Source organism: Lingula anatina, chromosome 10, assembly GCF_051362555.1.
Source record: "Lingula anatina isolate TDL-2025a chromosome 10, LinAna3.0, whole genome shotgun sequence".
Lineage (NCBI taxonomy): Eukaryota > Metazoa > Brachiopoda > Lingulata > Lingulida > Lingulidae > Lingula > Lingula anatina.
In genome coordinates, this window is record NC_141776.1 from 7,846,220 (window position 1) to 7,871,766 (window position 25,547).

The 25,547-nt window shown below is 37.2% G+C and overlaps 1 protein-coding gene across 7 annotated transcripts in view; it reads right to left on the bottom strand.

Annotated features, from left to right (window-relative positions):
• Positions 1-631: 631 nt before the first annotated feature.
• LOC106169289 (disks large homolog 1) overlaps positions 632-25,547 on the bottom strand; it is an 87,398-nt gene continuing 62,482 nt past the window's right edge. For 4 of the 7 annotated variants that reach the window (XM_086998102.1, XM_086998098.1, XM_086998103.1 and 1 more), the window contains 14 exons: positions 19,182-19,338; positions 14,711-14,813; positions 14,251-14,353; positions 13,226-13,402; positions 12,010-12,076; positions 8,864-8,987; positions 8,299-8,331; positions 7,475-7,501; positions 5,057-5,104; positions 4,609-4,710; positions 3,945-4,117; positions 3,452-3,561; positions 3,122-3,213; positions 632-2,766 (listed from right to left, as the gene is read on the bottom strand). In XM_086998102.1, coding sequence (XP_086854228.1) covers positions 2,660-2,766; positions 3,122-3,213; positions 3,452-3,561; positions 3,945-4,117; positions 4,609-4,710; positions 5,057-5,104; positions 7,475-7,501; positions 8,299-8,331; positions 8,864-8,987; positions 12,010-12,076; positions 13,226-13,402; positions 14,251-14,353; positions 14,711-14,813; positions 19,182-19,338 — 1,423 coding nt within the window. In that variant the 3' untranslated portion in view covers positions 632-2,659. The remainder of the gene's footprint in view (positions 2,767-3,121; positions 3,214-3,451; positions 3,562-3,944; positions 4,118-4,608; positions 4,711-5,056; positions 5,105-7,474; positions 7,502-8,298; positions 8,332-8,863; positions 8,988-12,009; positions 12,077-13,225; positions 13,403-14,250; positions 14,354-14,710; positions 14,814-19,181; positions 19,339-25,547) is intronic. The other 3 variants (XM_086998100.1, XM_086998099.1, XM_086998101.1) reach the window with 3 other exon arrangements.

A 25,547-nucleotide genomic window follows, 5' to 3' on the forward strand; every position in this document is an offset into this window, starting at 1 on the left:
TTTCCTTTTCATATAAATGTAATTCTTCACACATTTCTTTCAATGGCCCGAACTAGAGGGGCTTGTTATATATTCGGACTACACTCACGTCGGGCTCTCAGAAGTGTCCATGGACGTCCGTAGAAAATTTTTCAGGGGGGGGGGGGGGGGGTCAAAGTCACTATTCTATATCCCCTTACCCTGTGATGGTCCCCATGAAGGAATAGTTTTTCAAATAAATAGATTTTTCATCATTTTCGCCACATCAAGATCATAAGCGACATAAAAGATTCCACTGTTGTCGGATTTCTGCAGCTGCTGGTATTTTATCTTTTATGTCAAACAAAGTACTAGAACCATATGCTACCTTGCATGTGCAGGTTATATATAAACACAAATGTACACGAAGATACGGCCAATAGGATATGCAAGAACAATTTGGCGAGAGTTTGCACAGAGAAATGTCCTAACTCTGATATTGTCAGAGAGGGCTCCGTCAGTTAAAATCTTTTAAGAGATTTTAACAAAAAATCAAGCTCTTAGGGAAAAAAAACCTAGACTAACTTTGAAATATATATAATATTATTATGATAACAGAGAAAAGAAATGCGTGTGCATGATAATGTAAAAAGCAACGCTGTCAAATACTGGATAAAACTAAAGATAAGTTTATTATACATCTCTTGGACTGTCATTGGCTATGTGTACATTTCTCCAAGTGAATATTTTCATATCGATATACATATTAATTGTATAAATTTTACGTATTATTCTCAGCATCTTTAATAATGTTAATGTAATACACACACTGTTACCATGGATCCCAAATGGATGCTGTAAATCAACCAATGAGATATGTAGTCACATCTGAATTTTCCCAATATGCAACACTAATTGCCCTGGAAGTTAGTAACACTTCCACTAATTGGTTGAGCTACTGCATTAACAACTAATCAAATAAGCAAGCACTTGAACACTTAAGACAACCGTTTTCCCCAACTTTCATCTGGAAATAAAGCTACGGCACATGTTCTGATTATGCTAGATAACTTTTACGACAAACAAGTAACATTTACATGGTTTTCTTTAAGAAAACTTTTCAATCACCAGAACAGAAATGTCAAAATTTCATCGAAATTAACAATAGAGAAGAATAATCCAAAGCCTTATTTTCTATTACCTACAGTTTTCCCATCAGTTGTCCAATTCCCACAATACCGGTAGAATAATATCTAACTGGCTGTTATTTTACCGAAGTAATTCAAGTGTGTTGTCAAGGTCAAAAATACATTCTAGCAAGGTTTCCATGGCATGACTGGACCTTTCACATTGCAATACAGAAGAGCCTTTTCTTAGTACAGCAGCATTTATTTAGTCAAAACAATAGCTTTCACCTTGTGACTCACACATATCCGGCACATCAAATATTACCTCTATATTGGCAAACTAGCATAAGAGCTGGCACGTGTAATGAGAAGTGCCACAATGAAATAAGAGTCCAACTGGTATTCAAAATGGCAGCAGTACTGGTTTACCTTGAACACATTTCATCAAACAGAATCCATCTACATCAAATATTAAATTGACAATATGAATCAATGGGGTACTTGAAGTGTGTACGACAATCTTATATTTATTAATTCACCTTCTTCTCTCAAATGAATCTTCAAGAACAGGTTTCTGTAACAGGTGACACAACACAATGTTGACAAGACGGGAACTGTTCATTGTCACAGCTCACACACGAAACAGCAACTTTCACAAATCACTTGAAGGAAATAATAAGTAAACATTGGTGTGCTATTCATTTAAAAGGCAGAAAAAAATGAATAAGCAAATACAAAATAATTAAGACTTAGTTCCTCTTAACATTAATTCTTACAGAAATACTTCAAAAACCTTACTCCGAAGCCTACCATAACTTATCTTGTTTACATCTACCAGACTACTTTCTTTTTCCTTGAGATGAACCTTTAATACCACGTAAAACTGCCTAGCAACTGTACAGTAGTTTCTATGGCGATTCATCCAGTTGCTATGGAAATTCAATTCAATCTCCTATGTACATTTTCTTTCATCAGTTATTTATAAGATACAAGACTATGTTCTCTATCAAATCTAAATTCCCTGCCCCACGTAAAGCAAGCTATCTAATTCGCCTTTCTCTCTCCTTGTGGAATCATATAACACAGAAAACTTTACAATTGGGTCTACAAGAGCCATAAGATTAGTTAACTTGATACTTAATACAGTTATGATAAAACTGTACACTTCATATTACCATACACATAACTGTTTAGTTTTAAATTATTGGGAAGAATAAGCTATCACTTTTCATCCTGGAAGAAATTATTTCTGTGCCCTCTTCTGCTATTGGTCCATACATGTAGCTTGTCCTCTACCTCTGCCACTACAATTGTATGTTCTACCGAGCGCAGCTAATCACCACAATTTCCTCTTCCCATGATTCCACAGTACGCAAATTATCATGTCCACCCTGATTGGCCATAAAATTTTCATTAATTTCTTTACACCTTTACACCCCTTCTCAAGCGTGCTCTTTATTTATCACTGTCCAGTGCTTCTCAATCTGTCCTTTCTTCCCTTCATCCTTCCCTCAATCCTGATGACTACATAATGGCTTAAAAAGTGTCTAATGCATCGCACTCCAATCTCCGCATCATAACTTTTCTTTCGATGGCACCCAAATCATGGGGCCCGACTGGTCGCGAATGACCTCCTTGACCTTTGCATAGATGTCATCTGGCGTGTCCCCGCTGACCACAGCTGAAAACAATATGGGGGAGATTCAAGTGAAACTTAACATCAATATTCTAAAGAAGCATGGGTATACCAGCATCATCAGATGATACCTTTTTTGCTTTGGCTGGGACATTTTCTTGGACATGCATATTCATCTTAAAGAACCAAGGTTAGCACAAAAATTATTTTAAGATTAAAACTATTCCTACAATGCTCCGATACAAAACAACATAATCAATGAAAAATCTGAGGTTTGAAAATCATTCCCAGTTTTTTCAATTCCACTACTTCTGTAATAAACATTTCTTTGATTACTTCATTTTGTTTTAAATTTACCTGTGATTTTTTCCACCAAACTCTTGCTCTAAACTCAACTTACCTGTGAAATACTCTCCAAACTCTTGCTCTAATCTCAATGCTTTTTCAAAACTTTTCTTGGCCTGCTCTTCTGTCATTCTCTTGTTCCACTCCCTGCAAAAAATTAATCATTATCTCACAAATGTGATTACTTCTACATTCTAACAACCACACAAACACTCACATTCATAGCCAACACTGCCAGCATTTATATTACAGATTTTGCATTACTTGGTATAGTAAACAATAGAATAAAACTACTTCCATTATTTACATTATACATTGTTCAGTTCTTGGTTTTTAATTAATAAAGATGGCTATTGGGTAGAGTAGACCTACTGTTAGTACTTACATTATAGATTCTGCACTTCTTGGTTTAATAAAGATGGCTATAGGGTAGAGTTGAGCAACCTGGAGTCTCTTAATAGCATTTCCACTAACATCTAATATACAATGCTTGCCCTGAAATCAGGAAATAATTTGGTAACTTCAGTCTGGATACTATGACAGGTGTCATATCACTCCTCTTTCAACCTCACCCCCCCCCCCCCCCCCCTTTGATAAAAAACTTATGGTAATGACTTGATTTTTTCAATCAGAAAAATAATGAATTTTAAAAATACTGTATTTTTAAGTCACAAATCCTTGAATAAGAACATACTCAGTGGTAACAACAAAACTAAAAAGCACGCTTCAAGTTCTATCTGCATAGTATAAGCACCACACATGCTACAACAAAGAAATATATATTTTAATGGATCTAAAATCATGACTCTGAAACAAAAGTAATTTTTCCCACTGAAAAGATTGCTTCATTATCCTAATTCATTATGGGCAATAACTACCTTTTCTGCGACCTCCCTGACTGAGGCAACACTTGTGCCGTACAGATGCTCGTTGTACTGCCCCGCTTCGATGAACAGGTGGTCCTGAATGTCCTTCTCCATCTGCTCTCGAGAGTCCACGAAGTGGTAGTCACGCCCGTCCACCTCGTAGTCTCTGCGCGGACGTGTCGTGTCTGCAAACGATGACAGTCATCAGTAGCTGTTAAACAGTTGGCTGCATCTTTGATTTTGCTGTTTTGCTACATGTTTTATTTTATTTGTATTATATTGTATTAAGTAGTATTGTGATGATGTATTTGTTTGTGTATAATTTGCTTGTGTTCTCTTTTGTAATACAATGTTACTTTATAATGCAGTGGTATAATGGCAAATGTTGCATGATGTTAAAAGCTATGTTGTATTAGTTGTACATTAATTAAACTTTGCTGTCTTACCTTCAATCAAATGTTGTAGAGCACTGATTTTTTTTCACTATGTTGTTTTCCTCTGTATGAAGTTGTCTACTCTTATATGCCAAACCATGTTGAAAACGTTGCACATTGTATAATATTTTACTACTTTGTATTATGTTGTTGGCATTGACTGAACATGGTATTCTCGTGTATAACGCAGTAAACTATTGACTGTTATACATGCTATAGCATTTGACTGACAGTTGACTTACGAGGTACACAGCTGCCAAACTTGTCCGGGTACTCTGATATCAGGTCGTCATTAATTCTGTCCTTCAGCGGGCCCAGCAAAATGATAGGGCGCGTCACCTTCACTGGAAGACGGAATTCACACAGACATTATTCAGTTGTCAGTATATTATGCTAGCAATCTTTACAGTACAATGTGCCTGCTTGAGCATATCATTTCTTAAAGCCATATAATTTTTACACCAACTAAACCAAGAATTTGTTGCAAAAAAAAAAAAATAAATATCTAACATTTACTTAAGACAACTCACTTTCTTGCTGCAATACTGGTTTATACAATGTGTTAGGTGTGACAGTGTCTGTAAGAATGTGTTAGGTGTGACAGTATTTGTAAGAACGTGTTAGGTGTGACAGTATTTGTAAGAATGTGTTAGGTGTGACAGGGTTGTAGTGGACCAGCTATTTACTCACATTCTTGCTGTATCACTGGTTCATAGGTGAGCACTGGTTCATCCCCTCCTGTAACAACAGAAATGGCGGCATTACTTCATTGTCAACTTTCTCTCGCAAAGAACAAAAGAGCTTAATAGGTGAAATTATTAAAAGAAATTAAAACTGATAATGTGAAAATTTACTCATGTTTTATAAACAGTGAAACAGTTTAATACATTTAATGAAATTAAGAACATTTTTTTCTTGACAATGAAGTGGATTACACTTAGTGTATTTATTTCATAAGTAAATGCTAAGAATAAATACGTTTACTGCAATCCTCATAGTGCCTTTCCTCAAATCAAATTATATCTTTGAACAAAAAAATCAATTTCATAATCACATATTCTGTTTTAACATCATATCAGCTCTTATTACAATCAGTGCACTCTATTTCTGTCATATATCATTTAGAAACAAAAATAGGAGAAAGGTATCACAGCCAGTTTGTCCAGCTCTCATCTTTTACATAATTCATGTGGTACTGAGAAAGGAAAAAGAAAACAAATACTCTTAACAAAATCTTAACCTGAAACTTTCAGGTCTTGAAAAGCCGAGCTGAGCAGTATGGAGTTGACAGCGTGGAATGCAAGTTATAAGTACCACTAAGGAGATTTTTGTCAAATGAAAACAAGATGGTCTAAAAATCTATAAATCCTACATAATTCTGTTTGGAAATCACCCGAAAAGGAGTATCACAAATTGAATGTGAGGAAATATAAACTTTTATTAACTTTTTTCTTTCTTTTTAATGCAACCACAGAAAGGCCCCTTAATGCCCAAAATGTTGTTACACCAGACCATATGATACTTGTCTTTGTAACATGCATATACAACTGCAATTTTGACTTTACTTACTGAAAAACCCTGAATAATATAATAAATATCCTATTTCAGATGTGTTTAAAATATGATGCTTAGTCCCCAAACCCATGATACAGATGTTAATACTGAAGCTAGACTACAGTATTTATTCTACACTGAACAGTTAATCCATGCTACAGTAATTGATATTTTAAATGGGCAGAGTTTGTGTAATACAGATCTAGGACAAAACAAATACTGGAAACGTCTATTTGAAAACAGCTATGTAAAATAAAAGTCAAGATACTACATATTACATGCTTCACCTCTAATAACCTTTGATAAGTCTGGCCAGAATAAATGTTGGAGAAAAGACAGTATAACCCTGCTAGTTAAACATTTAATTATATTTTCTACAGCCCCCCTCCCCCCCCCCCAAAAAAAAAAATAAATAAATAAATAAAATAAATAAATAAATAAATAATTTCTCCATCAAGTATTAACAAAAGAATAACCCCAGACAGGTTGTGTATATACCAATTGTAAATGTATATAATTTATGCCCAGATTAACATCCAGCTATACATATACAGTATATAGTATTTAGCCAGATCAACACCCAGCTATACATATACAGTATATAATATTTAGCCAGATCAACACCCAGCTATACATATACAGTATATAATATTTAGCTAGATCAACACCCAGCTATACATATACAGTATATAATATTTAGCCAGATCAACACCCAGCTATACATATACAGTATATAATATTTAGCCAGATCAACACCCAGCTATACATATACAGTATATAATATTTAGCCAGATCAACACCCAGCTATACTTATATAGAGAACTGAAATGACAGAGAATTTACTTTTAGTGCCCATGAAATTACAAAGAAAGGATCGTGTTCTTTGTGTGCATATGTGCTACATATCTGTCAGCACCCACATACACCTTTGTATATGATTGCATATGTGGTACTTAACTAACTTGTATTTGTGTATTAGGCTTATTGGCGTTCATTCATTTGTATGATATCATCATTTCCTTAAAGGGCATAAAAGCCAGTCCCTGTCATTTTCAGCTTCCTATACCACTTGCCAACCCGTCATCCACTGAAGCAGCCATTGGGAGCCATTGCTTAAGGGAATACTTATCTAACAACTTGGTGGAAATAAAACACAAATTTTTCACTGCTCTATGTCCAATATTATAATTCAAAGCTAATTTTATCTGCATAATGGACATCAACATTACAGCAGTAAATTTTACCTGACAATGTGTAGATTTCACAAAATGAGTTATTCCACCATGTTGAAGACAGTGTTGAGAAGAGGAATAGCCTATAGGTGAGATATTGGTCAGCATACAACCCAATTTCCTTTCAAATTTATCAGTTTGTGTGGACAAATATTTCCCTAAATGTTGACTACAATATATTTTCAAATTCATTTTGGAAAAAAAAATCAAGATAGCTTCTTGTAAATCAGTGCCACCTATGGATAAACTGAAGGTTGGGTGTATGCTGCCCTCTAGAGTGCATTTAGGGGACTAATTCTACATGTTCTATAGGTTTACTTACTGTTGGAATCATTATCACCCTCCGTTTCTACAGAAACAAATTCAAACATGGTCACGTTAAACTGTACTGACATATAGGGTATGTGGCAAACAAATGACATACAGCAACAGTGACAATATCATCCACAAGGACAACATTGGTACAAGCTATGACAATCTTTGGTTTTCCTTGTCATCCTTATTTTTGAATCACTCTTGTGTCATTTGGATATAAATTTTATACCAATCTTCAAAGCATTTAAATGTTGCATATTGAAAGAAGCAACCTTTTTGAATACAACATTTCATTCAAGACTGTTCTCTTGACAAATACATTAAGCACAGTACAGGGGCTCTGTCAGTGTAAATCAACCAAGGAGCACAGAGTGAAGTACTGGAACAATACCAGTGCCAAAAATGAAATAGAATATCAGAAAATTTCATACAATTTCAAACATAATTATCTGACTATCTCAAGACAAATTTTTTTCAGAAATCTATTTTTCTTCATTCTTTATACATTTTTAAATATCATAAAGAGATAATTGTTTTGGCAATAAAAATATCCAATTTTGTTTCAATTTGATGAACTCAGATCATGCCATATCCACAGTGGAAAGGTCTACCTTGACAAGAGCCCTTGCTACTGTGCAGAGTGTTGGATTAACATGCGATAAACGGGCAGCTCGTTGCTCCAGGTCACATGCTTTCTACAACACCAAGTTGGTTCATGCGTTGATCAAGATGTTAAGACGAGACTACAGTAACTGCTAACTGAGCCAGCTAGGCCACATGCATTCTGACTGATATAGCAGCTCAGGGGGGGTTAATAATAATGATAACAACCTCTTAACGTATTTTGAATTGGAATATCCGCTTCTGCATGTGGCCCATATAAATGTGAAGGTCATGAGGTGAAGGTCATTAAAGGTCAAGAATATATGAAATTAAAGAAAAATAAATCTTAATCAGAGAAAGAGAACCAAGTCTGCTTTCTTGTGCTCAAGCAATCTCTATACACAACAAAATTAAAAGTACATTTTTCAAAGAATAAAAAGACAAAAACAATACATATCAAACCTTCCAAATTTAACACAAAGATAAATGGTGCTCAACATAAATTAAACAAAAAGTATTAACAAAAGGATCAAATAAGCTCATAGCTCTGCTCTATAATATACAGAAGCAAAATATGAATAAAAGGCTTCTCGTGTTGTAGCAATATGAATGGACATGTCAGGTCTTTTGCCAGTACAAGTTACAAATGAAATCTAAACAGCAGCCAATGACAAACGTGCTTTCAAACTGAATCAAGACACACTGTGCCAAAGCAGCAAGATCTATAAAAGCCAACTTCCTCAAATGGTCTTATCTTGAAGTATAACACCCTCTATAGGAGGATAAAACTTACGTTCATCCACAGTGACATCTTCCATGCTTGTGCCACTCTTGTCTTTGCTCTTCATGAATGGGAACTTCTTGGTGAAGGAGAAATTCTTCTTCTTCTGTTTGTCTGCTGCTGTGCCACCAACAGCCTAGTAGGACAGAGGGGAAGTTATTTTGAACTGTGAAACTAGATGGCAAACCTGACAAATATACAGACATCACCTGCTGGGATGGAGGGAAAGTTATTTTGAACTGTGAATCTCACTAGTGGGCCAGATTAAGTCTTAAAGTGCACATTCAAACCAGTACTGATCTGACGTGGTCTTAAAGATTAACCAAACAGCCTTAAACCGCACTGGCTCAGGTTTTAAGATAAAAACTGATATAAATCACAGTGAGTAAAAAAAACAAGGCAGCAAAGCTGTCAAATGTACAGACAAAAAACAGGAAATAACTATGCACAAAATAGGCTACTGTCAATTCTGATGCAAAAATACATTATATCAAACTGCAAATTCAACATCAAATTTTAATTATCCTCAACAGGTAATACCAATGTAATTAAAATATGTGACAAGTTTACACTTTGAAAATGTATAACTTCCAGAAAAAGAAGTTCCTTAGACTGCTTTTCCAACTCAGACTGCATTTTAGTCCAGTATTTCTTTTTTGAAAGTTTGGCAATCATAAGTAACATGGTTTTCCCATAATGGTCATCATGGCAGCAGCACCCAAAATTGTGTTTTCTTCTATTCTGATGCAATATTACATAATGGTTAACAGCATAATAACTCAATTTTAATAATAAAATATACGTATCATGGATTTTCAGAAAATGTGACTAGCATGGGTCTTCAAGCCCGTGGAACTTCAAAGTCACACCTTGAAAATGCCAATATGTGAAAAATTAAATTTTCACAAAATAACTGTTTAACTGGCAGCAAGAATTACCAAACAGACTGTATTTCCTATTGAAGCTGTATTTTAGTCCCATGTTTCTTTCCTGTAAGTTTGAGAACAGTAAATGACATGGTTTTTCTTAAATGGTCATCATGGGAGCAGTGCCCAAAATAGTTTTTTTTTTCAAATTTTGATGCAATATTACATAATGTTTAACAGCATAATGACCATCAACTTTAATAATAAAATATTAGTATTATGGATATTCAGAAAATGTGACTAGCAAAGGTCTTCAGGCCCATGGAACTTCAAAGTCACAACTTGAAAATGCCAAAATGTAAACGAGACAGCACTGTTCTGAAATGTTTTTTTTTTTCCATTTTTAACAATTTTTAACATAAAACAAAATTATCAGTTTTCTGCCGTTTTTATATGATAAACTAAGAAAATTGATGAGATGGGAAAAATATCAACAGAGCAGTGTTAAATGTCCAATCTCTTCCATTCTGAGATTCTGAACATAGTGAATGATTGAATCTGACAAACTGCAATGATATGAGTTTATTTCCATTTTTGAAACTTTATTACACAATACACGATAACAAGTTTACCATCATTTTTACATAATCAACTAATAATGTTGTAAAATTGCAGGAAATGCCAAACAAACACTTTTACCTATCTTATTAGTTCAATAATGAAACTGTTTACATGCCTAAGAATTAAATCTGAGGAAATGTGAAAAAACTGCATTTCTTTAAAATAATGGCCCGATTATGCTGATTTTTTAACTCAACCTGCGTTTTAGCAGGAATGACAACTCCTGTGAGTTTAATGACAATTGGCCTATCTGTTTTTCTTATATTGTGTTTACAGTGTTGCATATATGCTGAAAAGTGAAAAAAAAAGCATAACTACTAAAATAGTGGCCCGATCATGCCGATTTTCGAACTTGACCTGCATTTTATGAATATTCATCAGCTCTGTAAATATACAGCCAAAAAGTAAAACTGCCTTCCACTTATCGTGTTTACAATGAAAGTGCATGGCGCCGGCGACAGCGACAGTGACGGCCACGATGGCGACGACAGACGCAGGTGATGGCAATATGTACAGACACATCTGTACATATTAACTGTACTGTTTGAGAACAGTAAGTGACATGGTTTTTCTTATATGGTCATCATGGGAGCAGTGCCCAAAATAGGTTTTTTTCAAATTTTGATGCAATATTACATAATGTTTAACAGCATAATGATCATCAATTTTTAATAATAAAATATTAGTATCATGGACAAATAGTAAACGTGACTAACAAAGGTTTTTAGGCCGATGGAACTTCAAAGTCACACCTTCAAAATGCCAAAATGTAAACAAGACTGCACTGTTCTGAAATGGGTTTATTTCCATTTTTAACACTTTTTTAACATAAAACAAAATTAATAGGTTACTGCCATTTTTATAAGATCAACTAAGAAAATTGATGAGATGTGAAAAATATCAATAGAACAGTGTTAAATGTCCAATTTCTTCCATTCTGAGATTCTGAACATAGTGAATGATTGAATCTGACAAACTGCAATGATATGAGTTTATTTCCATTTTTGACACTTTATTATACAATACACGATAACAAGTTTACCATCATTTTTACATAATCAACTAACAATGTTGTAAAGATGCAGGAAATGTCAAACAAACACTTTTACGTATCTTATTACTTAAATAATAAGGCTATTAACATGCCTAAGAATTAAATCTGAGGAAATCTGAGGAAATGTGAAAAACAGCATAACTTCTAAAATAATGCCCCGATTATGCTGATTTTCGAACTTGACCTGTGTTTTAGTAAGATTGATTATTCCTGTGAGTGTCATGACAACAGGCCTAACGGTTTTCCTTAAAATGTGTTTACAAGGTTGCATATATGCTGAAAAGTGAAAAAACAGCATAACTTCTACAATAATGGCCCGATCATGCTGATTTTCGAACTTGACCTGCGTTTTATGAATATTCATCAGCTCTGTAAATATAAAGCCAAAAAGTAAAACTGCCTTCCACTTATCGTGTTTACAAGGAAAGTGCACGGCGACGGCATCGGCATCGGCATCGCCATCGGCGACGGCGACGACAGACGCAGGTGATGGCAATATGTACAGACACATCTGTGTCTGTACATAAAAACCTATAATTGATATCAAATTGGTACTGACAAAGATGTGATGTGCACCAGTTCATTATCACTTGTCTCTGTCTCCTTGGTAACCTTACCTTAGAGTCCACTCCCTTTCCTTTGAAGTCCACCCTCTTCACCTTGGCTCTCTCTTTCCTCTCAACTCTGGAAAACATAGTCAAACCATTTACACCTGACAAAACTGTCTGGTCAGTTATTTCAGATACAAATGCAACAAGCAATGAGTTTTTTTAATGCGAGTAAATAATGGATGTTTCTTTACAACAATAATTATGTTATATAGTCAGATCATATTCAGAATCAGGACCAACTGATAAAACATTTTTTACATATTACCTGACATGTCTACAGACCTAGAAGGATAAAGCCCCTTGAAAATATTATGCCTAGTCCCTCCCTACCTCCTCCTGCTGGGTATGATGCCCAGTCCCTCCCTACCTCCTCCTGCTGGGTATGATGCCCAGTCCCCTCCCTACCTCCTCCTGCTGGGTATGATGCCCAGTCCCTCCCTACCTCCTCCTGCTGGGTATGATGCCCAGTCCCTCCCTACCTCCTCCTGCTGGGTATGATGCCCAGTCCCCTCCCTACCTCCTCCTGCTGGGTATGATGCCCAGTCCCCTCCCTACCTCCTCCTGCTGGGTATGATGTCCAGTCCCCTCCCTACCTCCTCCTGCTGGGTATGATGCCCAGTCCCCTCCCTACCTCCTCCTGCTGGGTATGATGCCCAGTCCCCTCCCTACCTCCTCCTGCTGGGTATGATGCCCAGTCCCCTCCCTACCTTCTCCTGCTGGGTATGCTGCCCAGTCCCTCCCTACCTTCTCCTGCTGGGTATGATGCCCAGTCCCTCCCTACCTTCTCCTGCTGGGTATTATGCCCAGTCCCTCCCTACCTCCTCCTGCTGGGTATGATGCCCAGTCCCTCCCTACCTCCTCTTGCTGGGTATGATGCCCAGTCCCTCCCTACCTCCTCCTGCTGGGTATGATGCCCAGTCCCTCCCTACCTCCTGCTGGGTATGATGCCTAGTCCCTCCCTACCTTCTTCTGCTGGGTATGATGCCCAGTCCCTCCCTACCTCCTCTTGCTGGGTATGATGCCCAGTCCCTCCCTATCTCCTCCTGCTGGGTATGATGCCCAGTCCCTCCCTACCTTCTCCTGCTGGGTATGATGCCCAGTCCCTCCCTACCTTCTCCTGCTGGGTATGATGCCCAGTCCCTCCCTATCTCCTCCTGCTGGGTATGATGCCCAGTCCCTTCCTACCTCCTCCTGCTGGGTATGATCCCCAGTCCCTCCCTACCTTCTCCTGCTGGGTATGATGCCCAGTCCTTCCTCCTTCCCGTCTGGCAGGATCCTCTTGGCCTGCCACCACTCGTCATCGCTGGCATTGGTGACGTGGAGAATGTCTCCATACCTGAACTCCAGACCCTCCCGCGGCAGACCACTGTCCTTAGAAGGGTCGTAATCAAAGAGGGCCCTGGATGAAAAAATTAAGATAAAATCATTAATACTGCATATTTTTTAAAGCTGCATGTCTGAAAACAACCCTGTATTTTCACTGATCATTCAAAAGTGTTGTTCCTGGAGGAGCACAGTCAGCAAGAGGGTCCAAGGAGGAAGTTATCCAAGATAACTAGGATACCAATGACTGCTCTTATTTTTAAGGTGGAAAATTTTATTTGCTGTAATGCTAAGCAGATCTCAGAAGTCTCCTTGAGTGAAGACATTGTACATGCAGTGATTTTTTTTTTTTTTTTTGGTGTGTGTGTGTGTGTGTGTGTGTGTGCATGTGTGTATGTGAAACAGCCCAATCCTGCAATAAAATTTATCTGCATTCCTACTCATTGCTAGCTATATAGCAAGATAGACTCCTGGGTATTTACAGAAGAAATTGTGGAATGTCCAGAAAGTGGTGGGTGGGTGGGGAAGCGTGTCTGTTTCCTGGTGTGGTAAGGCATATTTTTAGAATAACCAGTCATGGGTGGTCCAATTCTTACTGGACATCTTTAGTTCATTATATACCATATCACTACATAAACAGCATAGGGGAGAATTGCTCTGGGTTTATCTATATTCAAGGAGTTATGTTTCACAATGAAACTTCACCATTGTTGGTATTAATAGATAGCTGCACTGCACTTAGGATATGACCTCTGTACTTTGAACTGCCTTCTTTTTTGTTTCTAATTTTCCCCAAAAATGAAATGCTGAATGTTGTGATATACCTATCTGAGCATTCTACTAAATACCTTACAAAAACGTTTCAAGGATGAAAGTTTTAGAAGTATCACCAAATGGAAAACACTTGCTTCGAGCCCCACTTACCTCACATAGAGCGTCCTCTTTTGTGTAGTTTTTAAACTGCTCTGACTTGTGTTCAACATTTGCTCACGAATTTCATGAATTTTGGCCTCAAATCTGTTATAATCTGAAAATAAGGGGAAAAGAAGATGCTTTAATTTCATGGTACTAATTTCAACATCTATCCTTTTATTCTCAAAACAACATTTTAATTGTATTTCCAAATTTTTAAAAATTTTATTTTGGGCTAATATCAATATTTTTCTTCTTATTATCATTGGAAAGTCACTTTTTTCATAGTTGTGCATTAAATATTCATTCAAACTTTTTTGAAATTTTTGCTGCCACTTAGTCACAAAGTAAACTTTAGTGAGCTTTTGAAAATAATAAAGCCTTGAAAAAGAACAATATTTCAGAAAGAGAAAGTTTTAAGTTTGAAGAAAACGTGAGCAAACGTCCCCAATTCAGGGACTCATTTTCTCACCTTCAGGTTTATACTGTGCGACAATTTCCACTGTGTCCCCAGCATGCTTCAGTGCGGCTGCTGCCTGCTCATGTGTGGCGTCCCTCAAGTCAACACCATTAACCTGAAGATAATCACAAATATCATACTAAACTTCATCATACTTCTGCAAAACTATTACATTTGGAGATAAATAGTTTGAATAACCACAAAAATTAAATTATAATTTATATATAATAACTATTGCAATAATAAAAAGAAATCTATTGCTACATTAGATATGTATGAGTAGAAGATATATTTTTTTGGGAAAATGTTACATGGTGTTAAGAAAAGTGGCACTAAATAAAGAAAACTTCATTTTAATATAAATATTTATTTTTCTCTTTATAACTAGTGGTTAACTGGTGTAGTCCGCCAGTCCCTGCAATATGGCCTTCTTGCCATTCAGCTCTGGAATCATCTAACCACAAAATGATTAACAACCAGCAAATCGCATCTACTTTAGCTGAATGGCAGATAATACCAGCATAGCCTGACCTTCACAACACGGAGAGAAAATGTTCAGAAAAGAGGGCATTCCTATCTCTCCAACACATGTTGATTTTCCGACCTTAATTCTCGTTCCCATGGTGACTAGGATGCTCATTAGAGACTCCATGCAGAAAATGGTGATAATTTCTTTGTTATTTTCTAAGAATTTTCTCCAGGCATGTACTTATCACCAGCTTACATTTTCGTCTCAAAAACGCTTCTATTTTCTTCAGCTATTATGACTCAGTGTGGATTGAATTGAATTGAATTCTTTTCAACTGTGAAATACATGCCTGTGAGCGCAAAGATAACAGGGGACTTGTTTATTGAGTAAGCTAAATTAAATGATAATGATGGTACTTTTCTCCTGGAATATACATAATATGGCTCTTAAAAAAAAGAGATTTCAGTATTTCATTTCAGAATATTTCAGGTGAATGACTCGAGAGAGAGGGAGAGGGAGACAGACCATTTGCCTTAATATTAGACAATAGACCATCAAGCTGAAAAAGAATCTTATGAAGAAAGCATATAGTTGAACAGGCTGCAATTGGCATTGTTGCCTTGCAATAAATAAATACTATGAAAAGGCACAAGCCAATTTTTGGAGTCCTCAGAAATGTGGTCCAAGCGGAGTAAATGAGTATGTTATTTCCAATATGCATACAAATGCAAGTTTTGAACAGGAGATAATAACCTCATTACTTCAGAGGATTCACATCAACCACCAAACTAATATAAGACTATGACTAAAGTATCCTAATAGTACAACCATATTACCTCAATCCCAAACCATTTACACACCCTTCAAGCTCCTGTGCACCAAGGACATCCAACTCTTTTCTCTACTCTGGTGCTTTTGAGAGATACCCACATAAAGCCAGCTAAATGGCAACGCAATTCAATTTCCTTTCCCCTGGTCGCCATTAAAACCCAGCAACCAGGCGCAGACTACAACTGAAATGATGTTCTCCGATCCTATCAACACTTCGGACATGTAGTAACAGTGTATGTACCATCTGGTCAGTCCTGTTCTCTAATTTCCTCCAGGAATATCTGCTCACTTCACTGTGGCACACTTGTACATGTATAGATAATAAAGGTATCACTGATCGAGCTGAGAGATAGCACTGAGAAACTTAACTCTGGCCAAATTCCAATAGGATCCAGTGATTCTTTTTTTAACTAGATCATAAAAACAAATCCAAAAACTTGTACACAAAATCTATGAGACAAATTGTTTATATCGCATCAAATAGTATGCTTCTATGAGCAGCTTGAAATTTAGATCCTTTAAAGTCACATTAACTCGAGTTATATTAGACAATGTGAAATGCCATAATCTGTGATCTTTATTTGTTACCATGCCTTGCATTGTGATGAACAAATGATATTTAGTTTTAGCTTAAAGATGCATACAAAGTCAATTTTTTGTCACAAAAACCAACCAAATGCCAGTATATAGTTTCAAGTAGTATAACTAAGAGAATTACCAAAAGGCATTGTTTAATTTTACCCAAAAATGATGTTTGAACAGATTTTTCTGCTGGCATTCTAAGCTGTATGTCAATGGGGCAGGAAAGTAGGTCACGGAAGTAGGTTAAATTTACAACCATAAATTTAAAGAAAGGAGCAGTCTAAAGGTCTTTTATGGCTAATCGAGTGATCTATTCAGTTTATGCCTTGGCATGTCAAATTTATTTGAGTCATATAAGAATCTAGTAGAAGTGGTTTACATGTGTTACTGGGAATCCACTATCCACCAATGCTCGGTTAGTATGTACCTTTAATAGTTGTATCAGTCAAAAAAAAAAAAGTTTATCTTATCTTAAGGGCTATGATTCACATATAATCTATTTCAATTTTCGCACCTTACTTACATCAATATTCAGACCAGGCCATCTTCATCAGGAGAAAGCAAAACCATATCCCACGTACTGTATTTTTCAGTTAATTGTTATCATCCTCATCACCCTCCACATAATTTGTAATAGACACACCAAATGACCAATTATTTAGCCTCAATCCGTCTATGTGTTCTCTCCTAGCTGTGGTCTATATCCTAACAATATACTCACATCCAATGTCAGCTTGTACTGATGTCCTCTGGAGAATACCTACAGTAATACTGTCTCTGCTGCAACATCAGCTAATAACACTATCACCTTCAGCAAATACAGCAATGACAATATCATCAGATCTTTTCACAGTAATATAATCACATTCCTTTTAAATACAAAATTCTTCCAAGTCACTTCCTTGTCTGTTGCTGAAATTGTGATTAAGATTCTATCTGGAAACCAAGTGGATGTATAACAAGAGGGTCAGATAAAGATTTCAGAATATCCTACAACATTGTCTTCCCCAACCCTCACGATATTGAAGTCTCCTGGCTATGGCTCACATACACACGAGTTGGAAGCCCCACCATATTGCCACTGAGCTAAAAGAGAATACAGCAGATCAGAATTTCCAATGATCAACACTGTTGTAAAGCAGACAGTCGTTGCTCAATCTCTGCAGCTTACGTACACCATCTTTAAATCACTGCCCGTAGTAAATATGCTGCTCTGGCTGTGGTGAATGTTCAGCCAATAATCCTCTCTCTCTCTCACACAGAGGGCATTCCCCAACAATACATCAGCTCTGCTCCGACTTTAGCTGCAATACGCATATCTACCAAACTCAGACGTTGAGAAGCACAATAAAATATCCCTGATTATCCTTCCTTTTTTTCCTCCCTACAAGAAATCCATACCAATCCCAGTATTTCCTGTGTATCAATCAGCATCAAGGTCATATTGGAGAGGATCTTAGCCCAGATCTCTATCGCCTCTTCTAACAGGCTGGAGTAACATAGCAGGCTGAATTGATTGACCCTTGCCTACTAGTGTGTCAGTCTTCACAGCTCTGTTGGACAGGATTCTAATTTCTCGTCAGGGATGTGTGTGTGTGTGTGTGTGTGTGTGTGTTTGTGTGTGTGTGTGTGTGTTTGTGTGTGTGTTTGTGTGTGTGTGTGCAGGCACACGTGTACATGTGTGTATGTATTCATGTGTGTGTGTGTGTGGAGGGAGAGAGAGAGAGAAAGGGAGGGAAGGAAGGAGGGGAGAAATAAACTGAGGAAGAGGATGGGGGGAGGCAGGGCAGAAACTGTTTTTCCTCAATATTAGACAATCAGCCATCATGCTGATGAAGAGTGCTGTCCCCATCCTAATCAGAATCCAGAGGTACAAGGCCTAAAATGGTCTTAGAAAGCAGATAGTTGTGCCTTGCCACAGGTAACAAAAACCATGAAAAAGCATAGGCCAATTTTTTTTTTTTTTTTTTTTTTTGAAATGAAGTCTAATCTGAGCGACTCGGTACATATTTCCAGTTATCATACAAGTGCAAGGGGCACTGACATCAACCAACAAAACTCATTAGGCAGGAAATATACATGTGTATTAAAGAAAGGAAAATCTTCTCATCTTTCCTCTGTTGTTCTCGGATGCCTCAGAACCAGAGACAATACATCTAAGTGAACACGGCCATTGCTGTCTTCCCATGTGGTGAACAGAAATTAATGTGATGTTTCCATGGCAACCAAGCTAGCGATCAATACAAAGCCAGTTAATGTGCTTACTCTGTCTTCTGCTGCAATAGATCAGATCACTAGCTATAGAAATATCTGGAAGACATCTCTCTTCCTCGTTCACAAAAAATAACTGAGAACTCCTCTTAATTCAGCTAAAACCCAACTTCATTCATTTGTTTGTCTATTTACATTTGGACATAAAACTACAGAGTGACTTCAGAAATTGAAACACCTCCAAAACTATTCCTCCTTGTTCCGTGTGAGACACAATAGCTGAACTCTGGAGGAGAACTCCATTTCAATGGAGAATTAGTTTGTGAAACACATACAGAAACTGGAGAGTTCAGTGGGTCTCCTGTCTTTCACCCTGTCTCATGTACTTACAGAAATGAGCTGGTCACCTCTCTTGAGCTCTCCGCTGAGGTCTGCAGGTCCCCCCGCCAGGATGAACGACACGTAGATCCCCTCGCCATCTTCTCCGCCCACGATGTTGAAACCCAGGCCAGACGATCCTTTCTTTAGGGTCACCTTCCTCGGCTCTCTGAAGTGAGAAAAAAAATAACAGTTTATCCCATGGTGTTAACTTTTTCTTTCCAAACATTTGCTGTCAGTGTACAACAATTTGATACCGTACATTAATTAATAAGGTCAATTTTCCACATGATTTTCTTTTTTTCTTGTACTTCTTTTTTCTGATTTATTCCCCAGTATATACAGAGAACAAATGTGTTAGTTGAGAACACATTGCGTTCCGGTTGTGCCTCACCTTCCTGGCATAACAACATCCCTATATATTGAAACTTCAATATGAGGCAAGTTTCAATTTAACTCTGGCGTTCAGTGTGAAAACTAGAATTCTGAGAGGACAAACATGTCATTTTGCTGGCCAAAAAAAGCCTTCGGCTTACTGTTCAAACATAACTATAAACTGTGCCCAATACACAATACAGAAGTCACTGCAACATTCCCACCATTCATAATTCAAGGACAATCATACACTAACAAACTACTTGCAAAGGGGCCAAACTAATTACTCCCCAGGTAAATTTTACTTCTGGCTTTTTTATACTACTTAATGTGTACTGCACAATTCCATTATTTTTTCAGTGTCATAGCTTTTAACTTTCTCAGTCAATGGTCCTGAAAAGAGTCATGTTTACTTTTAATAACTTGTTGACATCTGTGTAACCCCCGGGGTAGAAAGCTGTACATGTGTATGTAAACCACAAACGTGCAAACAGTGCCATATACGACTGCTGTAGAAACTGTGGGATTAATGTACAACTAGAGCATATACACATACAATGCAGGGGTGAATACAAATACAATCAATCCACTATTACAAAGTCCCTGCTCCAAATACCAAGAGATGAGATGTATAAGTCTAAGTCTAGATGCAGACTTAGGGACCATTCTCAAATCCTATCGCAATAACTGTCTGTCTAAAGCTGCTACGGGGTAATTAGTTATTGTTTAGCAGCTTCAGTACGTACGCCAGACATCAAAGACCCCATTTCCAGAGATTAGATCGATCTACTTTAGATCGACCTAACTCCCTGGGGGTTCACGCTAAATAGCTGTCAGCCGGGCGGACACGAAAGTTAATTACCCCCTTACAGCTTGTAGTAGGCGGGACAGACATTTAAGCCAGATTATCTGACAGTAATCTAGTGAGACTCCCCGCAGGGATAGATCGATCTAAAATCTCTGGGAATAGAGCCTAAGCCACTTCAGCTGAAAGTGAGAAACCCCTTGGAGCTGGATCGATTCTGTTAGATCCATTTAGGTATGGGAACCCAGTTTTAAACACCAGCTTCGTTCCTTTTTATGTTTCACCATATTGCTTGTGAAGTAACAATTTCTCCTTTATTCTTAATGCTGTGCAAGAGCAAAAACACCAGCAACATGTCTACAGGGCTGGTCCAGAATTAGCAGGAAAGAATTGCATAAACACTGCACAACTAATATGATCTCTAGTGTCTGACAGCTCATAAACTCCCTCCAGAGATCTCTCCATTATACATTCATTAAAATATATTGATTTTTGTCTCAGAACCTTCATTGCTCATCCTGAATTACCCAACTTTTCACAGGGTTACATATCTGACGCAACTTAATCAATGCAGTTGCATAAAAACATTCAGGAAATATTCATCATAAAACCTGTTCAATCAATACCAAATTGTTTTGCATAAATGCCATATACATCAAGCGGTAACTTTTCAGACTTTCCTGGACCCCTGGAACTCGGACCAAATCGGTTCTTGTTCCCAATGACAGAAACAGTACATTTTCCCAAAATGTAGCAAGTGCTTACACATCTAGAAACAAGTGCAATATTCTTTCTTTTACAACCCTTGATTTCCTTTGAGTTATAGTATTATAAAATGTTCATTTTTGATGTTACAGTTAAGGCAGGCCCGTAGCCAGGGGGGTTCAGGGGGTTCGAAAGAACCACCCCTTTTGCTGGGAAAAAGTCCACTCTGGGTAAAATTTGATTTAGGTACATGAAATTTTTATGGGAAAAGGTCCACTTTTTCAGAAAAAGAACCCCCCCCTTTGAAATTGCTGGCTACGGGCCTGTAAGGTCAACCTTTCTTCTATAAAATGTGGGGGGTTGAAAGAGAGGGGGGCTAGGAGGAAGGGAGAGGATACAGAGTGGTTTCCACAGTATATCAGCATTCTAAAAGATAAAGCTAAAAGTGGAGTGTTGACTTAGTTTGAAATTACAAATCTGCACTCAATGAAGCAGTTTATCAGCAAACATTCCTGGGCTGACCACCAGATCACAGATCACTCCACTGTGGGGCTATCTCTGTGGTACAGGACGCCTCAAGTATGCACAGTGAGGCAGTTTAGAAAGTCAGCTCACATAAATGATACTTAACATAGAATTAAGATAAAGTGCTTACATCACAAACAGAATCAGCATGTTTAATCTGAAAACTAATGTCTGTAAAAACAGCCTCCCTTACCAAATGAAGTCAACCAAATAAAATCCAATCCAGTCTTGAGATAAATAAGACTTTGCTATCAACAATACCAAATCTATCTTAATTAGGGGTATTAAAACAACAATTCAAATCACCGATTACAAGCTGTATCAAAACATATGAACATTTAATCCGGATTCACATATCTTGAACAAATTACCACTAGGGGGAGGTAATCCTCTACCAAGATAGACCACAAACTGAGCTGCTGGAGTTCACAATTAAATGCACCATCTCAAAGTGAAGAGTTAAGTCAATGTTGGGAAGTGCCTTGGCAAACAGATCAGGCTCCCCCCACTACACCTGTAATCCAAGGAGAACACAACTTTGACACGCCACGCCTGCACGTATATTGATAACTGCTATTTTTCAGAAATCTCAGCCACTTTCTTCACATAAATGTTTTGTTTCTTCTGCTACTCTACATTTTCTATAATGAATTTTTTTTTCACTTGGGAACAGAATTTTAAGAATCTGGCATTTCAGATAAATATTTCCAGATAAATAAAGAACTGAAGAAAAATCAATCAATAAAGAATAATCAATTTTGTTAAATTATTGTTGGATCCCAATACCAGCAGGCATTCAAGTTGTTGAAACAGATGGAAACATAATCTCTACCTCATAAAATATCTGTCACCCATTTCTAGGACTATAAAATATGTGAACACAAGTCCTAGACATCCACACACTGCAGGGAGTACTGGTACATTTCTGGCACATATATTTCAAAAGAGAACGAACAAGTTTGTCACAAAGGTGAATTTTCATCGATCCCTTCATCCCAATCACTGTTTCCTCAATCTCAGCAAACAATTCCAAATAACAGCGGATTAGGTTCCCAGTGTCAATATTTGCTGAGAGTGTTAGCCAATTAAGGCTTCATTCAAGTTATGTCTGGAGGATGTTATCCTTAAAATAGATATAATCAAATTGAGTCGGATCAGCTCCAGTGTGTACACACCTGTTGGCATACACATTGACAGGTGATTGGCTGTTACGTATAAAGGCGCATTTATACTTAACTTGTGAGAGTTAAGCTTAGAGAAGACATATCCTCGTGCTCGTACCCACACAGACAAAATATTGCCTTTTCAAGACAAGAGTCTCATTCTCAAAGAAATCATCACTCTACATACTTAAATTCAACTCTGCAGGAAGTCTTGCTGAATACAGTCAGACTCATGTACCTCCTCTTCTTTCCAATATACTCTTATAATCAGTTTTTCTGTATTCTACACAATCTTAGGAGGAGACATGTTAATCTGATTGCATTCAGCGAGAGTCCCCGCGTAGCTGGATCAATTAACACAGAACGATACATTCATTTGGAATGGACCCATAGAACTATAATCAACACACCCCCCCTCTTCATTCATAAATTACTCATTCTTTAAATTTATCTGTTTTATCCAAATGGAAGTCTAAAAACTACAGTTTGAACTGATTGCCTCTACAAAGTCAATACACAGACTATGATTTAACCTATGCAAAAAAGTGCAATAGCATTAAATTATTGCAACTAGAGATGTTTTTGGTAGACATCAAGAACAGTCACATTTCATTTCCCGTTCCCAATGGTTGCTTTAGAGATCCTTCTTTATGTGACTATAAAAATGCCTGAAATGTTTATCACAAAGATCTACAGCAAAAATGCCCTTGAATTCTGGCTAGCAACTTTTTATTTACCCTAGGTAGTTTTACCCCCTTCTTTCTTTCTTTCTTTTTTGTCTTGAAAAAAATTCAACATTCTGCAAGACTGCCTTATCTTTATTATAAACATTTTCTTCCATTTCAATAAAATGGTCTTTAACTCTCCATTTAGTTTTAACTTATCAGATTTCCTTTTCAGGACCCTTATCTTAACTATTTCAAAGAAAATTACTCCTATTTGCATAGCCTCACTATAATAATCATTATAACCTACTTAATCTGAAGGAGAAAATTAACACTCGCTTCGCCAGCAATTTCATGGGGGACAGCACTGTGGTATTTTCTACATAAATCCTTAAAGAACTAAATCCCTTATATAATGTATCATTTTGACAACCATGGGAGATATTGATATTATTGTACAATATCTACCTACTATGATATGTATTTATCCCTAAATGCTGTATTGACACTTTGCTCCACCTTAAAAATTAATCAACATAATTATATAACAGAATATACTTTCAACTTATCAAATTTTCAAATTTCTCTTGCCCATATATCCTCAGCTGATGTTTTCACTTGCTTTGTATTATTAGGTGAGAACAGTTTTCTTTTGAGGACAACAGCTCAATTTTTTTGACATGTTAAGAGTGAAAAATGAAAAAACCTACCACTAAATACCCCCAAAATATTCCCACCTCTACAAGCCAGTGCACAATGTTATGGCAATATTTACCTGTTAAAATACTGATAGTCATACAGGTCCTTCCTTGGTTTACGATACATACTGCCTTGGTCCTGTTTTGGAGGCTTCATTGGAGATATGTTTACAAATATCCTTCAAGTTTTCAGCGTGTCTCTCTTTCAACTGTGAGACTTTCAAACGTCAGCGTGTCTCTCTTTCAACTGTGAGACTTTCAAACGAAGTGGTAGCAGTACTCCAACTTCAAGCACTACTCCTAGAAATAATCACTATCAATAATATCCGATATCTTGCCTGGCGAGACAGAATTTCTCCACTGATTATCCACAACAATGTTTCACATTAATATATCTCGGAGCTTGTATACCAAGCAATGTTTACACTTCCTGGATATCTCTCAGAGACAACTACCAATGTTTCACTCCAGTAAGTAGTTTACCTTCTCAGTATTTCTCAGAGTTATCATAAATCTTAGTGATCAACGGCTTGTAGTATCTCCTTCCAACTACCCAGTGTTGTTTCAGCTTCTGGTGATACGGGACATTACATCTTATAAAAACCAGCTCACCTCCAAGAAGCCTGTAACATGCAGTAATATTGCTGCTGTTTCTATATCCCTCTCAGCCCAATGGTATAACAGTATAAGGTCACAAACTGGTCAGTTCTGCTCATGGACGTGTATTTTGCCCCCTCCGTAGGGATACAAAGTTGGTAAGTACTGATGGTAAAATCACCGGTCACTAGTTGCTCGACGTAAATAACCACCAGACCACTTCTAATCAATGGTGATTACATGGAGCCAAAGCCAGACGAGATCAATAAGGATTACATGGTCCCATTACCAACGTTACTAACCCTAGCTTCCCTCTGATATTGGAATTGATTGCAATAATGAGCTGAGAAACGGACTGTGAAGATATCCTGCTCTGGCAAGCACAGCTATGTATGCAACAATCAATAAATGACGTTTTTTTCTTTTTTTTTTTCTTTCTGCGGCTTTGCTAAATACCAGGCAAGACAGACAACCAGATACTAGAACGCTATAAGATTTACAGGAAGTAGTTTTCCTGGAATTCCAGGTAATTTGCTTGGAATCTCTGAGACTGCAGAGCACCAATTGTTCCTGGTCTTCAGCTGGCATGTGCTGCTACCTTTCCATGCTACTGTGAATCAGGCACAGCTGGAAAACCCTGGTCTGGAATTCCTCAAATAAAACTAGCTCCTAAAAACCCAGAATACCAACAGCTGTCAATCTTAACAACTCCTCGAGTACTGGGAACGGTTATTCCTGGAATACTGCTACTTCTAGGAAGACAGGTGGAAAAACAAAACCTCAAAACTGAATAACACAACAGTAATCTTCTTCCACAGATGTAACAGTCCTGAGTAAACAACTAC